This window comes from Heterodontus francisci, chromosome 1 (genome assembly GCF_036365525.1).
Source record: "Heterodontus francisci isolate sHetFra1 chromosome 1, sHetFra1.hap1, whole genome shotgun sequence".
Taxonomy (NCBI): Eukaryota; Metazoa; Chordata; class Chondrichthyes; order Heterodontiformes; family Heterodontidae; genus Heterodontus; species Heterodontus francisci.
In genome coordinates this window covers 125,720,489-125,737,282 of record NC_090371.1, presented here as the reverse complement: position 1 = coordinate 125,737,282, position 16,794 = coordinate 125,720,489, and the positions used below count along the sequence as shown (strand labels likewise).

The 16,794-nt window shown below is 44.2% G+C and overlaps 1 protein-coding gene across 1 annotated transcript in view; it reads left to right on the top strand.

Moving 5' to 3' along the window:
• spata18 (spermatogenesis associated 18) overlaps positions 1–16,794 on the top strand; it is a 168,704-nt gene continuing 151,910 nt past the window's right edge. Inside the window, exon 1 of the mRNA XM_068035463.1 lies at positions 1–210. Coding sequence (XP_067891564.1) covers positions 124–210 — 87 coding nt within the window. The 5' untranslated portion in view covers positions 1–123. The remainder of the gene's footprint in view (positions 211–16,794) is intronic.

Sequence of the window (16,794 nt, the reverse complement as noted above, 5' to 3'; positions counted from 1 at the left end):
AAGCACATAGTAATCCTCGCAGTCTCTGTATAAATACTGCAGAGATCCCTGTATCTCAGGTGGGTTCGAGCTGTGTGTGTGGGGGGACCATTCTCAGGAATCACAAGTGGCTGTACCTCAGCTATGGCTGACACCTTACGAAGGTTGGTCAATACGACGACATACAAACTACTGCAGAATAAACTTGAAAGCTGGTACAAACAATATTACGTGAGTTTTATTTTACTTTCGTTCTTTTTCATTTGGGAGATCCTGGCGACTTTACCGGAGAGTTTACGGGAGCATGTAAGAATTTCATCGCTGGATCTTGCGAAACCATTTTTTTGCTAACCAAAATAGAATCATATCAGTTACAAAATAATTACGTTTGCACAAATATTTGAAAACACTCATGTATGCTCGAATTTGCATTGTGAATGGCGCGAACACATGTGATTTAGTCTCACGTGATATTTTAATAGGTGATCAATCTTGGTTTTGATTAGCTGCAAGTAATTGTTCTTTTTGCTATTTAATGTAGTAGATTGCAACTGCAAATATAACGACAGCTTTTTAGACATTTCAATGTGCAATGTGTCCTGGTAAGGTTCTTCTTTGAAATTTTGAAGGTTAGCGTGGAAATTTCCCGGGAGTTTGGTAACTAAGGAAATTTCCCGGGAGTTTGGTAACTAAGGAAATTTCCCGGGAGTTTGGTAACTAAGGACGCTCGTTACTATGACAATGTGGAAACCAGCTCCAGTAAAATGGTGCAGCACATTTTCTGCAGCGACACTGTGCAATGCATTTTTACTCCTTCAATCAAAATCACTTAAGTACACGTATCACTGGCGTGTCATAAACAGAAGTGAAGTTAATATTGGTCCACAGATATTGATAAATAGTTCATGACATTTTGTCATATTTTCAGGCAGCGTGTTGGGTAAAACCACAGCACAATTTGTTGAGTTAGTTTCGTTTTGTTACCTTTCATTTATACATGGGATCGAGCTTCAGGAAAATATAGTATCTGCATAAATCGGCGGCAGTCAATGTATGTCTGTTTAAGAGGATTATCTAAACGGTAAATATTTGCATGGGCAATAAAATTGACTAATTGTCTAGCGTTTTATTTCAATCGGGGATTTGTGATTTCATCTTAAATATTCATTTAATTTTGAAACAGTTAGAATAATAACTGGAGAGGTCTTTCGTTGATACAATTGCAGTTACTTTAATTAACTTCAGCAATCTTGACTTTCACATACAACTGCATCCATTTATTAAACAAATATCCACTTACTTTATTTCCAGGCTGGCTAAACACAATCCATAATAATGTGACCAGCATGTTCTTCTTTCTACAATGAAAGATCATTTAATTTAATAAGTAGAAATCTGTTTACATCACAAAAGAAGAGGGATATTAATATAGTCGTTACACTTGTAGTCTTTAGTTTGTACCCTGATTATATCAGTAGCTTTAAGTTGTTTTGTGGTGCTCTGGGCTTATTTTTAGGGAGTACAAACAATTAAGACCCAGATTTTTTTTTTTAGTTTGATTTACACTACTGTTGGATGTTTTGGCAGAAGGGAGCGAGTTGCATCTGCCAATGGTCTGTAGAGGGCGATGCATGAACATTTCCTGGGTATTCTCATTTGCATATCTTAGTGCAAAAACATGCAAGTAGCTGAACCAGCATTAAACTATTGCAACCTATTTAAATGTGCTATTAACAGTGGAGGACAAGATGGTAAGGCTAAGGAGTGCTGCCTGACTCCTTAATTTCTCTCTCTGATTACTTCACTGCATGTTTTTACCAAAAGTTTTATTGTATTGCTGAAAACAGACATTTTGTCAAAGCTTTTTGTCTTGCACCCATCAGGATAATTCACAAGAATACCAATGTAAGGGAAAGCAACCAATTTGTATTGTATGAGAAAAGAGAGTGCTGATTGGTTGGCAGGTGGACTCTGGTAGAGGCATTGCCATGGAGACTGGTGCATTCTCCATGGCAACGACTCTACCAGAGTCCACTTGCCAACCAGTCAGCACTCTCCCTTCTAGATATACATTGGTTGCTTTCCCTTATATTGGTATTCTTGTGAATTGTCCTGATGAGTGCAAAACAAAAAGCTTCGACAAGATGTCTCTGGTAGTACAGAACTTGTATTGCTGAAAACAAATGACTAGTTTATTTTACTTGAATATTCATAATTCTGTCCAAGTACTACCAATGCCTAGAGGGTAGCAGGCACCAAGCCAGGAGTGAAGAATGCCAAATGGGTGCCACCAAGTCACCCAGAATTATCACTCACACCATCTGGAAGGTGTTGACACTAGTGCTGACTGCCAATTCCCTCACCCTGAGCACTGTAGAACAGTTGCATCAAGTTCCATATCCTCAGAATAGCAGGAAAAGTAACAATACACTGTACACCCCTACCTTTTCTTCTGTTGCCACCCTGGGCACCTGAGCACTCTATCTTAAAGCAGCATTTCCTCAATTAAACTTTTGCCATGTTCTCTGGTTAAGGGTGCCTCCAACTCCTGTCCTGCATTATGGTTGCATAACTCCCCAAACACACAACTGCCTCGCACAACCCTTCCAAATTCCTTCCTCTGATTTAACATGTTCACAACTCTGTCTCCTCCTTCTTTCCCATGCTACTTGCCACTGCCAGAATTTTCTCTTTGCAGGACAAATTCGTGCATGATGCCAGGGACCAGAGAGGGCTTCTCCACATTAAGACACCTCATCCCCTTCAAAGAAAACACAGCCTTGACATCACTGGGAACAAAAATCGGGAAAGGTGTATAAAAATGGGGGGGGGGGAAATGGTGCAGATCCAATATCTGTTTTTTTACACCATTGCCACAAGTAAAAATTGCTCCGTATGATGGAGAAGGTGCTTTTTCTGAAGTTAGCGTGAAGCCAAATTGTCTGGGTATAGTTGAGGGAATTTTACTCTGCATCTGACTGCTGTACCTGATGTGCAAGTGCTAAATATTGACACTAGTTGGTAAAATTGAAATGGGCAGGGTTTTTTTTTTTGCCCCAATATGGGGGTGGGAACAGAGGAAGGTGGGCACATAATTTCACACTGCCTGGCTGGTGTGCTGGTTTACTGGCACCATTCTGCCCCAGCCATTTTGGGGAAGGCCGGATTGGGGGTACGGCTACCTGTCTGCAAGCAATGGCTACCAATTAAAGCCATAGTCATTTATGGCACAGAAGGAGGCTATTTGGCCTATTGAGCCTAGGCCAGCTCTTCCCAGAGCAATCCACCAATCAGTCCCACTCCCCCTGCTCAATTTTCCCCTTTAGCCCTGCATGTTTATTTTGCTGAAATACCCATCCAATTTCCTTTTGAAATCATTATCCTTGCTTCCTCCCCACTGTGGGCAGCAAGTTCCAGGTCATTACCACTTGCTGGGTTTATTTAAAAAAAAAAAAATCATCCTCACATCCTCCATCTTCCCTGCATCTCTTGCCCAAAACCTTAAATCTGTATCCCCTGGTCCTTCTACCTCAGCTATTGGGACCTGTTCTTCCTTGTCTACCTTATCTAAACCTGTCATAATCTTGTACACCTCTATCAAATCTCCCAGAAAACTCCCTTGCTACAAGGAGAACAACCCCAGCTTTTTCAGCCTAACCTTGTAGCTAAAATCCTCCATTCCTGGAACCATTCTAGTAAATCTCCTCTGGACTCTCACACTCTTCCTACAGTGTGGTAATGAGAACTGGACACAATATTCTAGTTGTGGCCTAACCTGAGATTTATAAAGGTTCAGCATAACTTCCCTGCTTTTGTACTCTCAGTACCTCTGTTAATGAAGCCCAAGGTCATGTATGCTTTGCTATCCACTCTCAACGTGACCTACCAGCTTCAAAAACCTATGTACATGCACCCCCAGGTCTCTCTGTCCCTGCACACTTTTTAGAACTGTATCACTTAGTTTTTATTGCCTCTCCCTAGCCCTTCTCCCAAAATGCATCACCTCAGTCTTGTTAGTATTAAATTCCATCTGCCACTTGTCTGCCCATTCTGCCAGCCTATTTATGTTCTGTTGCAGGTGATTTGCATCATCCTCACTGTTTGCCACTTTGCCAAGTTTGGTATCATTGGCAAATTTTACTCTGTATTCCAATATCCAAGACATTTATATAAAAACAGTAGTCCTAGCTTTGACCCTTGGAACACCAGTGTCTACCATCCTCCATTCTGGAAAAATAACCATTTACCGCAACTCACTGCTGTGCCATTTTTTTAAATCCAAGCTGGCACCGACCCTTCTATTCCATGAGCCTCAATTTTGTTGACCAGCCTTTTATGTGGTACTTTGTGATCATATGCTTTCTTAAAATCTATATAGACAACATCCATTGCATTCCCTTCATCAACCTTCTCTGTTACTTCATCAAAAAATTCAATTAGATTAGTCGGGCAAAATCTGCCTTTTACAAATCCATCTGGCTCTCCTTAATTAACTCAAACCTCTCCAAGTGCTTGTTGTTTTTTTTTCCTGATAATTGTTTATAAAACCTTGCCCACCACTGACGTTAAACTGACTAGAACTGTTCTTGCACCCTTTCTTGAATAAGGGTGTCACATTTGCCACTATTCAATCCTCTGGCACCACCCCAGTATCTAGGGATATTGGAAGATTATGGCAAGCCCTTCTGCTATGTCCACTCCCGCTTCCTTTAACAACCTGGAATGCAAGCCACCCAGACCAGGTAATTTATCCTCTCTAAAGATAGCCAGCCTTTCCAGTACGTCCTGTCTCTCAATTTTCACCTCATTCATTACCTTTACCATCTCTGCTTCAACTGATATTTTGTCAGCACCCTCTTCCTCGGTAAACACCGATACAAAGAGGGCTGGATTTTAAATGCTCGCTGCTGATCACGGCGGTGAGCTTCAAAAATGGCGGTCCGCCCATGCGGACTGCCCAGCGCAGAGCCGCCGCTATATTCAGTGTGGTGGCTTATTTAAATGGCTGGAGCAGGCGCCGACGCCATTTTTAAAGGGCTTCCAGCCCTTCAATTTTGTTCAAATATTTAAAGATATAGGCATTTCACAGTTAATTTAAAAAATGTTTCTAGCCCCTCTCCCACCCCCTCAATAACCACATTCCTTGCCCTTTTTTTTCCCCCACCCCTCAAAATACTTACCTTGTGTACCTTACCTTTCCCCACCCCCCCACCCCGCAAAGTTCACAACCTTTTATCTTTTATCCTTCCCACCATCCCCTACACCAATCATATTAGTTTGAGCCTGCTCTCCTGCTCCCTCACTGAAATACTTACCTGCTCCCCCCTCCCTACCAGTGTCCCACATTGGATCTCTGAATGGAGCTCCGAAGGTGCAGGAGTGCCAGCCGCCGCCACCAATATGGCAGCGGAATGGATGACGGGAGCGGGTAAGTATTTAATTCATTAATTTGCATTTTTTTGATTATGTAAATGTTGCTGAGTGTCGTGGCGGGGGAAGGGTGAGGGTCCGCCATGAGGCCTCGCCTCTGCCTGCAATATGGCGCCGGGCCTTCCTAGCGTTGAGGCCCATGGCGGGCCTCTCCCGGAGCCATTTTCTGGGTCCCCCGGCGACGTTGAGGGGCTGTAAAATTCAGCACAGTGTTCTAGCCTTGCCTCATGCCTCGAAGCATATATCAGCCTCTTTATCCTTTAATAGGACCCACTCTGTCTCTTGCCTGCTTACTATTTACATGCCAATAGAAGATTTTTGGGATCCCTTTTATGTTGGCTGCCATTCTATTATCATATTCTTTGTTTGCCAGTCTTATTTTTCTCTTCACTTGCTTGAAGCATTCACCTGACATGAATCATACACCCTCTTTTTTTTGTTTCATCATATTCTTTATCTCCCTCATCATCCAAGGAGCCCTGGCTTTGGTTCCCCTATCTTTTTTGGTGTTGGAATGTACCTAGTGTCACGACCAAGGTGGGAGGAGTGCACTGTTTATTCTAGTCCCACTTTTTCACAGGTCACAACATATTTTAAATTTTCCCACTTACCGATACAGTCAACCATACATCCAATTTTCCCAGAATAAAACACACCAACCAGGTTTCTTTAATAAATTAAATTTTGCTTGTTTATTATAAAACAAGTCTTAACTAATATATATATATATATATATATATATATATATATATATATATATATATATATATATATACGCACAGACACGTTAACAAGGGATTTTTGTTTATAGTACTGTTACAAAGAAAACAAAAAAAACCCTTTGGTTTTGGTTTGGTGTCCCAAATGTGTATAGAAGGCTGTCACTGAGATCTTCCTGGAACAGTTCTTTGAGGCGATGTTGAAGATCAGTTTGGGTAGGCTTTCCAAGAAATGCAGCTACAGAGGCTTAAGATAGATCTTACAGCAGAAGTATGGCAACAAAGTGTCAGTTCCCACACATTCAATATGCAGGGTTTCTTCTAATACAGTTGGAAATCGGAAACTGACATACTGTATGCAGGATTTCTTTCAGAGAGATGGTTTTTTTTTGGCAGGCAAAAACTGTATTTTGTAACAGTTCAAATTGAAACTAAAAACAGTCCATAAGTTAAGCCTCCTGCCTTCTATAAATCTTGATCTGTCACTTCTTCATAAACATCTCCCCAAGTCAAAAACAACCCCTGCTGGGTGATTATCCAGACAGGTGCCTTCCAGTAAGACTTGTTTACAGGCCAAATCCAGGAACCTTCTGGTGACTTCTTTTTAAAATAAAAAAACACAAAGTTCAGCATCTCTTCACGATTCCAGTTGAATCAATGCCCATAATTCAACTATAAGTCCTTAAAACATATTTTACAAAAAAAGTTACTCTCCTAACACTAGCCTGCACCTGAAGCATCTCCTCCTTTTTAAAGATCACCCATTGTTCTGTTACAGTTTTTCGTGTCAGTCTTTAGCTCCATTTTTTATCCTAGCTAGATCTCCTCTCATTCCATTGAAATTAGCACACTTCCAATTCAGACCTTCTACTTTAGATTGTTCCTTGCTGTTCTCCATTGTCAGTCTAAACCTTATGCTACAATGATCACTCTTACCTGTGTTTTCCCCCATAGACATTTGGTCCACCTCATTTCCCAGCATCAGATCCAGCAATGCCTCCTTCCTAGCTGGATTGAGAACATACTAGTCAGGAAGTTCTCCTGAACACATTTCATAAATATCTCCCCCTCCTTACCCTTTACTCCAACACTATCCCAATCGATATTTGGATAATTAAATTCCCTCAATGTCACCACTCTGGTTCTTGCATAACTCTGAGTTCCCTGCCTCTCACCATTTTTCTATTCATTCATGGAATGTGGGCACGCTGGCTAGGCCAGCATTTATTGCCCATTCTTAATTGCCCTTGAGAAGGTGGTGGTGAGCTGCTTTCTTGAACCGCTGCATTCCATGTGGGGTAAGTACATCCACAGTGCTGTTAGGAAGGGAGTTCCAGGATTTTGACCCAGAGACAGTGAAGGAACGGCGATATAGTTCCACGTCAGGATGGCTTGTGGTTTGGAGGGGAACTTGCAGATGATGTTCCCATGCATCTGCTGCCCTTGTCCTTCTAGGTGGTAGATTTGGAAGGTGCTGTTGAAGGAGCCTTGGTGAGTTGCTGCAGTGCATATTGTAGTTGGTACACACTGCTGTCACTGTACGTTGGTGAAGGGAGTGAATGTAGAAAGTGGTGGATGGGAGTGCCAATCAAGCAGGCTGCTTTGTCCTGGATGGTGTCGAGCTTCTTGAGTGTTGTTGGAGCTGCACCCGTTTAGGCAAGTGGAGAATATTCCGTCACACTCCTGACTTGTGCCTTGCAGATGGTGGATAGGCATTAGGAGACAGGAGATGAGTTACTCGCTGCAGAATTCCTAGCCTCTGACCTGTTTTTGTAGCCACAGTGTTTATATGGCTACTCCAGTTCAGTTCCTTGTCAATGGTAATGCCCAGGATGTTGATCGTGGGGAATTCAGCGATAGTAATGCCATTGAACATCAAGGGGAGATGCTTGGATTCTCTCTTGTGCTACGCAATGACCATCTCAAACAAGTGTGGCACGAATGTTACTTGCCACTTATCAGCCAAGGCAAGGTCTTGATGCATCTGGACATGGGCTGCTTCAGTATCTGAGGATTCGTGAATGGTTCTGAACATTGTGCAATCATCCGCGAACATCCCCACTTCTGACCTTATGGTGGAGGGAAGATCATTTCAGCAGCTGAAGATGGAGGGGCCTAGGGCAGGACCCTGAGGAACTCCTGCAGTGATGTCCTGGGACTGAAATGATTGCCCTCCAACAACTAACAACTATCTTCCTTTTGTGCTAGGTATGAGTCTAACTAGCAGAGAGGTTTCTCCCCCATTCCCATTGACTCCAGTTTTACGAAGTGTCATGCCAACTTGCTTTGAATGATAATTTTCTTTAATCCACTGACTAGAGATCTGAATTTTTTTTTGATGAAATTGAAAACAGAACCGTTGAAAAGAAAAGATGACTTTGCTGGCAGCTTAAGATGGCCATCTAATTTGCAACACTGTATCCTACATTACAAGACTTGAGGAGGGAGATGAAATGTCTGCTCATTTCCCAGCAAGAACCAAAAGCCAGGAAATTTAAGGGAGCTGCCTGTTCTTTTTAGCAAGAAGAGAAACACTGCTATGTTTAAATCACTGACTGTCATGTGACAGGTCTCTATCTCCCTCGCTCTTTTTTTTTTTCTCCTTTTTTGTTTTTTATTCTCTTTTCCACTCCCACCCTGCTTGAAAGCTTCAAATCCTGCTTTTTGACTGACCCACCTTTGCATACTCCGGCTACAATCAGAAACCCTATTGGAGGAAATCATCCGCATTGCTGTCTGCAAGAAACCTACCGAACCAGTCATCTACGTCTTCAAAGAGAAAGCCTTGGGACCATCGAATTCAACTAGACGCCAACTGAATCATCAAACTCCACAGATGGTATACCTTTTTTTTTCTATGGACTCTAACTCCACCAATCCACCTTTCCCCACTCTAACCTATTTGTGTGTGCGCAAACCTCTGGTGTGAATGAAAGTTGGCGCATAGTTTATTTTTATTACTTCAGCTTAAGTACAATAAAGTTAACATCTTTCTTTGTTTAAACTCAACAACCACCAATCGGACAGGTTTTCTTATGACGGTAGCAAGTAATCAAACACCTGCTGAATTGGCCAGTACATACACATTAAGAAGGAATTAAACCTGTTGTGGTCAAACCAGGACACGGAAAAGAGGGAAGCCCTTCGACCCCTCCTCACTTGACTGTAACATAGGGCTCCTGGATTCAATAGTCGGTCAAATGCTGCCTTGATGTTGAGGGCAGTCACTCTCTCTCCTCACCTCTAGAGTTCAGCTCCTTTTTGTCCTTTGTTTGGACCAAGGCTACAATGAGGTCAGAAGCTGAGTGGCCCTGGCGGAACCCAAACTGAGCATCAGTGAGCAGGTTATTGCTGAGTAAGTGCTGCTTGATAGCACTATTACTTTGCTGATGATTGTGAGTAGACTAATGGGGTGGTAATTAGCCGGATTGGATTTGTCCTTTTTTTGTGTGGATAGAAACATACTTGGGCAATTTTCCACACTGCAGGGTAGATGCCAAAGTTGAAGCTGTACTGGAACAGCTTAGCTAGGGGTGCAGCTAGTTCTGGAGAGCTCAGCCTCTCACCTGAAGCCTATAGAATATCCCTAGTAATGTGATCCTTCCCTTTTTGCTTCTCAACTCTAGCCAAATGGATTCTCTCTTTGCCCCCACAAAGACATCCTCTCTTTCCAACACTATAATGTCTTCCCTAATCAATACTGCGATCCCACCTCCCTTTTTTCCTTCCCTATCTTTTCTGAACTCTTTTTATATTCTTCAATATTAGGTACCCAGTCCTCACCATTTTCAAGCCATGTTTCTGTTATTGCCACTACATCGTATTCCCATACTGCTATTTGTGCTCTTAATCACCAACCTTATTCATCACACTTTGTGCATTTGCATGCATGCATTGTAAACCTGTCTTTGTATTCCTTGTAGTCCTCCTTAGTCTGCTCTTATCTAATATGGTACTACTTCCTTCTCTAGTACTATCCAATGCTCTCACTTTATGCATCTTATTCCTATTTTTTCTACTTCTTAGGCTGGTCCCCATCCTCCTTCCAACTTAGTTTAAACCCTCCCCAACCACACTAGTGAATTGCCCCATGAGGATATTAGTGTCAGTCCTGTTGAGGTGCAACCTGTCCCTTTTTGAATAGGTGCCTTCTGCCCCAGAACTGGTCCAAATGCCTCAAGAATCTGAAGCCCTCTCTCCTGCACCATGCATTGATCCTCCCTATCTTCCTATTTCCACACTTGCTGGTGCATGGCACTGGTAGTAATCCAGAGATTGTTACCTTTTTGAGGTCCTACTTTTTAATTTCCTCCCTAGCTCCTGGTGGTAGGACCTCGATACCTGCCCTCTCTGTTATTGGTACTGACGTGCACCACAACTTCTGGATCACTCCCTTTCCCCCTGCAGAATGTTCTGCACCCTCTCAGTGATGTCCTTTATCGTGGCACCAGGGAGGCAACACACCATGCGAGACTCACAATGATGGTTGCAGAAATGCCCATCAGTCCCCCTGCCTATGGAATCTCCTATAATGATTGCATTTCTACTCTTTGCTGTTCCCTGATGTGCAATCCCTTGCCCATAGGTGCCATGGTCTGGACTGCACTCCTTCAAGGTGTTGTCATTCCCAGCAGTCTCCGATGTTGAGTATCGGTTTGAGAGTAGCACACACCCCGAAGACTCCTGTACTTGCCTCTTCCTAGTCTTCCAGTTGGTCACACATCTACTATCCTGAACTCTTACTTACCGGAACATAGGATCCAGGAAATTCTCATGTGCCACAGTGACTGCAGCTGCCCTTCAAGCTCAGAAATCCTGAGCTCGAGCTCAAGCAGCTGGAGACACTTCCTACACACGTGGTCCTCAAGATGAGTAAAGGGTCCTGAAGTTCTCACATGGTCTTGCTGTGCTCTCGCTCTCTGCCACTGCTCTTTTATCCCCGCTGCCGCTCTGGCTGGAATTTTTCAATCTGCCTGCGAGGCCCCCTGTTTCGGCAGCATGGAACCTACCTGCAGATTGCCTTTTGGTGGCACACCGGGGGCCAGTGCTCCAAGATTGCTTGAGGCCACCCCACCGCCGCCTCACCTACCTGGCCATAGCAGCAGCTGTGTGGGGACTCTTCCTTTCTTCCTCCACAATGGTGGTCCAGCTGTGGTGATTTTTATTTTAAATTCAAAAGTTTTAAAAGTGCTGAGAGGGCGCCTCAAGTTGAAGCACCCTCTCTCTCCCTTACCTGTAACAGCAGGCTACAGCTCCTTCCATGCTGGAGGGCCTCTGATTGGCCCTCCAGCTTTGAGAGCCCACCTACCTTCCTTAATTAGACAGTGAGCACACCTTCTGGCCGCAGATTGGCCAATGCAGGCAAAATTGATGTCTGGTGACTGCTTCCGGCAGTGCAGGTTTGGGACCCCCATTTAACCCTGACGTCAGGGTCCTGACCCAAAATGCAAAATCCTGCCCAATGATTAATGCCCCAGAACTATCACCGTCTTTGTGAATAAGCAACTTTCACAAGAAACCTTTAGTTAAGTTTTATTGGAAGTACACTTTCTTCAGGGATGGCAAATGCTGAATCTATTGAGTTATTAAACAAGAAATTGAGAAGTGCCTGTTTTGAGGAAGGAATCATGGGGATGGATTTTACCGTTGGCGGACGCGACTTAGCCACCGACTTAAACGGCAGCGAACCCGTGTCCACCTAGCCCGGAGATCGACCCGCATTTTATGGGTCCTGGGGCTTTAATTGTCCCAAGGCAGGACTTCCACCCGCTTGAGGAAGAAGGTCCCGTCTTGGTGAGCTGCCGGCCAGTCAGTGGGCCCACAGCTATTAGTCCCAGCAGCGCCACCGGGAGTGGTGGCCACTGCTGAGACTGTAGCCCAGCCGACACCATGGAGCCAGGACTTCAGGTAAGTTGGGCTTGCCTTGCCCAGAGGTGGGGGGGGTGGTGTGATTGGTCATGGCGGCGAGGCAAGGGTAATCGTTTGTGGGGGGGGGGGGGGGGTGGTGTCTTGGATCCCAGGGGTGGGTTGGGAGGTGGGGGTGGCCCTCAATTGGGCACCCTGTGCCCAACTGCCATGGCACCCTCCCGGCATGCGGAAAGGTCGGCAGCGATTGCTGGGCAGCCTTTGACATCCCCAACACGCCCGCCCGCCACAGGTAAAATACCTGTGGAGGTGGACAAGGGCCCTTAGGTGGCCACTTAAGGGCCTTGATTGGGCTCGGGCGGGCGGACCGTTTCTCCTCCACACCCCCCCCCCCCAGCCCGACTGTCGTAAAGTTGGCCGGAGGCAGGAGCGGGGCTCAATTTTATGCCGCCCTCACGCTACCATCTGACCTGGGGCAGCAGAAAATTCAGCTGGTAGGCTCCTTTTCTCACACTATTGCTATAGGTCCATCAAAGTAATTTGTAGTCAGTTACAGGAAAATGTCATATACACTGGCACTTTTTCATTCAACAAAACTGAATACCTTAATGTACTGTAAGCTATGAAACAGCAATTAAATCCATTCATTCCAAACTGTATTATCATTCACTTGTTCTTTTGACACACACAGCAAATGGAATTTTGGCCTTTATTGCTAGGGGGTTAGAGTTTAAAAATAGGGAAGTCTTTTTACAACTGTACAGGGTGAGGCCATACCTGGAGGATTGTGTACAATTTTGGTCCCCGTATTTAAGGAAGGATATACTAGCACTGGAGGCAGTTCAGAAAAGGTTCACTAGGCTGATTCCTGGGCTGAAGGGGTTGTCTTATCAAGAACGGTTAAACAGGTTAGACCTTTATTCATTGGAGTTTAGAAGAATGAGAGATGATCTTATAGAAACATATAAGATTCTAAGGGGGCTTGACAGGGTAGATGTTGTGAATATGTTTCCACTGGTGGGGGAATCTCAAACTAGGGGACATAGTTACAGAATAAGGGGTTGCACACTTAAAACTGAGATGCGAAGGAATTTTTTCAGAGGGTGGTGAATCTCTGCAATTCTCTACCTCAGAGAGTTGTGGAGTCTAGGTCACTAAATGTATTTAAGGAGGAGGTAGTTTTGAAATCTGAGAGTCAAGGGTTCTGCGGAGCGGGCCCGAAATAGGAGTTGAGGCGTGGGACAGATCAGCCATGATCTTATTGAATGGCGGGGCAGACCAGAGGGGCTGAATAGCCTACTCCTGCTCCTGTTTCTTATGCGCTCATAGTTTTCTACCGCTAATTTTTCTTTACTATCATTGTTCGTTTTATGGTCGAGGTATGGTAGCTGATATGTCTTCAGCTTTTTATGAGAAAGCTCATTTTCACGACAGTGCTTCATGCTCTCCTGCATGCCATTACTCTAATATGGATCCATGACTGTTGCTCGTGTGAAAAATATTCTTTATTTCAGCATAGGTCCAATATATGTACATTTCATTTAAACAAAATAGTGTACCAGGTATTCCCATTAGGAGACTATTAATTATTCGCTCAAACACAAAAGCAAAATACTGCAGATGCTGGAAATAAAAACCGACAATGCTGGAAATACTCAGCAAGTCAGGCAGCATCTGTGGAGAGAAACAGAGTTAACATATCAGGGCAAAGAACTTCCATCAGAGCAATTCTGCTCCCAATGACTTTGGGCCACACTATGTCCAAAAGGTGAGTCTCAAACATCAAGAATTAATAGTCCAGGTTTCTAATGGAAGGTCACCAACCTGAAAGATTAATCCAGTTATTCTCTCACCACAGATGCTGCCTGACTTGTTGAATATTCACAGCATTTTCTGTTTTCATTTGAGATTCGCAGTATCTGCAGAGTTTTGCTTTTGCAGTAGATGTGAATTGTTTGCTCTGTGCTAGCATGGCCTGAATGTGAAATTTCACCGTCCATATCAAAGATGTAGCCAGGCTATCCATCATATGTAAGACTACCATGTTTTAGGATTTTTTGACCATTTGTTCTAGAGCAATAAATTGCAAAAAGAATTACTCCAATTTGGAGGCTTTAAAGCAAAATATATATACACACAAATGTAGGGAAAAATGTCACCTGGACAAAAGATGATTAACATGCTAATGGAAGTTGTTTTCCACAAAGATTATAAACAATAAGCATTTTAAAAAAAATTCATTCGTAGGATGTGGGCGTTGCTGGCTTAGCCAGCATTTATTGCCTATCCTTTGAGAAGGTGGTGAGCTGCCTTCTTGAACCGCTGCAATCCTCCTGGGTGTAGGTACACCCACAGTGCTATTAGGAAGGGAGTTACAGGATTTTGACCCATCGACCAGTGAAGGAACGATGACATTGTTATAAGTCAGGATGGCGTGTGGCTTGGAGGGGAACTTGCAGGTGGTGGTGTTCCCATGCGCTTGCTGTCCTAAGTGGTAGAGGTTGCGAGTTTGGAAGGTGCTGTCAAAGGAGCTTTGAGTTGCTGCAATGCATCTTGTAGATAGTACACACTGCTGCCACTGTGCATCAGTAGTGAAGGGAGTGAATGTTGAAGGTGGTGGATGGGGTGTCAATCAAGTGGGCTGCTTTGTCCTGGATGGTGTCGAGCTTCTTGAGTGTTGTTGGAACTGCATCCATCCAGGCAAGTGGAGAGTATGCCATGACACACCTGACTTGTGCCTTGTAGATGGTGGATAGTCATTGGGGAGTCAGGAGGTGAGTTACACGCCACAGAATTCCCAGCCTCTGACCTGCTTTTGTAGCCACAGCATTTATGTGGCTGATCCATTTCAGTTTCTGGTCAATGGTAACCCCCAGGATGTTGGTGGGAGATTCAGCGATGGTAATGCCATTGAACGTCAAGGGGAAATGGCTTTTTTCTCCTCTCGCTCTCCCTCTCTCTCGTTGAAGATGGTTAGTACCTGGTACGTGTGGCACGAATGTTAGTTTCTACTAATCAGTCCAAGCTTGGAAGTTGTCTAGGTCCAGGTCATTGACATGGGCTGCTTCAGTATCTGAGGAGTTGCAAATGGTGCTGAACATTGTGTTATCAGCAAACATTCCCACTTCTGAGCTTATGGAGGGAAGGTCATTGAAGCAGCTGAAGATGGTTGGTGCCTAGGGCACTACTTTGAGGAACTCCTGCTGTGATGTCCTGGCACTGAGATGATTGACCTCCAACAACCACAACCATCTTCCTTTTGTGCTGGGTATGATTCCAACAAGCGGAGAGTTTTCCCCCTGATTCCCATTGACTTCAGATTTGCTAAGGCTCCTTGATGCCATACTAGGGCTCCTTAATCAATAAACACCTCGCACCCATTGTGTTGATAAATCTGATTGTGAGCGCTTGGCAGGGTTTCCTATAGTACTTCTCTTCTACCTGTGATCAGAGGGAGATTCATTGTCTTTTTTTAAAAAAAGAGACTGAAGCACATGTCCTGTCCAGAAAAGGTCGCAACAAGGTTAGAACACAATACAGTAGTTGGAAGGGATTTTGGTTAAGCTTGGTAAGACTGTAGGGAAGCATAAATGTATTAATTATTTTGTATTATTAAACAAAGGCAAATTCTGCTGATTGGATTCATTATGTTTACTCATAACCTGCTGTGAAATTTTATTTATTTTTATTTAGAGATACAGCACTGAAACCGGCCCTTTGGCCCACCGAGTCTGTGCCAACCATCAACCACCCATTTATACTAATCCTACATTAATCCCATATTCCTACCATATCCCCACCTTCCCTCAATTCCCCTACCACCTACCTATACTAGGGGCAATTTATAATGGCCAATTTACCTATCAACCTGCAAGTCTTTGGCTGTGGGAGGAAACTGGAGCACCCGGCGGAAACCCACGCGGTCACAGGGAGAACTTGCAAACTCCGCACAGGTAGTATCCAGAATTGAACCCGGGTCGCTGGAGCTGTGAGGCTGCGGTGCTAACCACTGCGCCACAGATACTGAAATGAAGGTTGTTGCTGCTTAGGTGGTGCTTGATTGCACTTTGACACCTTCCATCACTTTGCTCGTGATCAAGAATAGACTGGGCGATAATTGGCCGCATTGGATTTGTCCTACTTCTTGTGGACAGGACATACCTGGGCAATTTTCCACATTGCTGGGTAGATGCTAGTGTTGTATCTCTACTGGAACAGCTTGGCTAGGGCACAGCTAGTTTTGCAGCATAAGTCTTCAGTACTACAGCCAGGATGTTGTCGGGACCCATAGCCTTTGCAGTATCCAGTGCCTTCAGTCATTTCTTGATTATCATGTGGAGTGAATTGAATTGGCTGAAGATTGGCTTACTTGTAACAGCTCGCTCAATCATCTGCTTTTTATATTCCTGGCTAGTTTATTCTCCTATCTTTTTCCCCTTTATCAATTTTTTTTTGGTCACCTTTTTGCTGGGTTCTAAAACTTTGGATGTGGAGTCTGGTTCGATGGAAAGTGAGGACAAGGGGAACCCTGTCGCGGTTCTGAGAAGGTCCAAAGGATCATCCTCCGCCACTTCCACCACATCAAGCGTGATGCCACTACCAAACGCATCTTCCCCTTCCCCTTCCCCTGTCAGCATTCCGAAGGGATCGTTTCCTCCACGACACCCTGGTCCACTCCTCCATTACCCCCACCACCCCGTCCCCTTCCCACGGCACCTTCCCTGCAATCACAGGTGTAATACCTGCCCATTTACCTCCTCTCCCCTCATTATCCAAGGCCCCAAACACTCTGTTCAGGTGA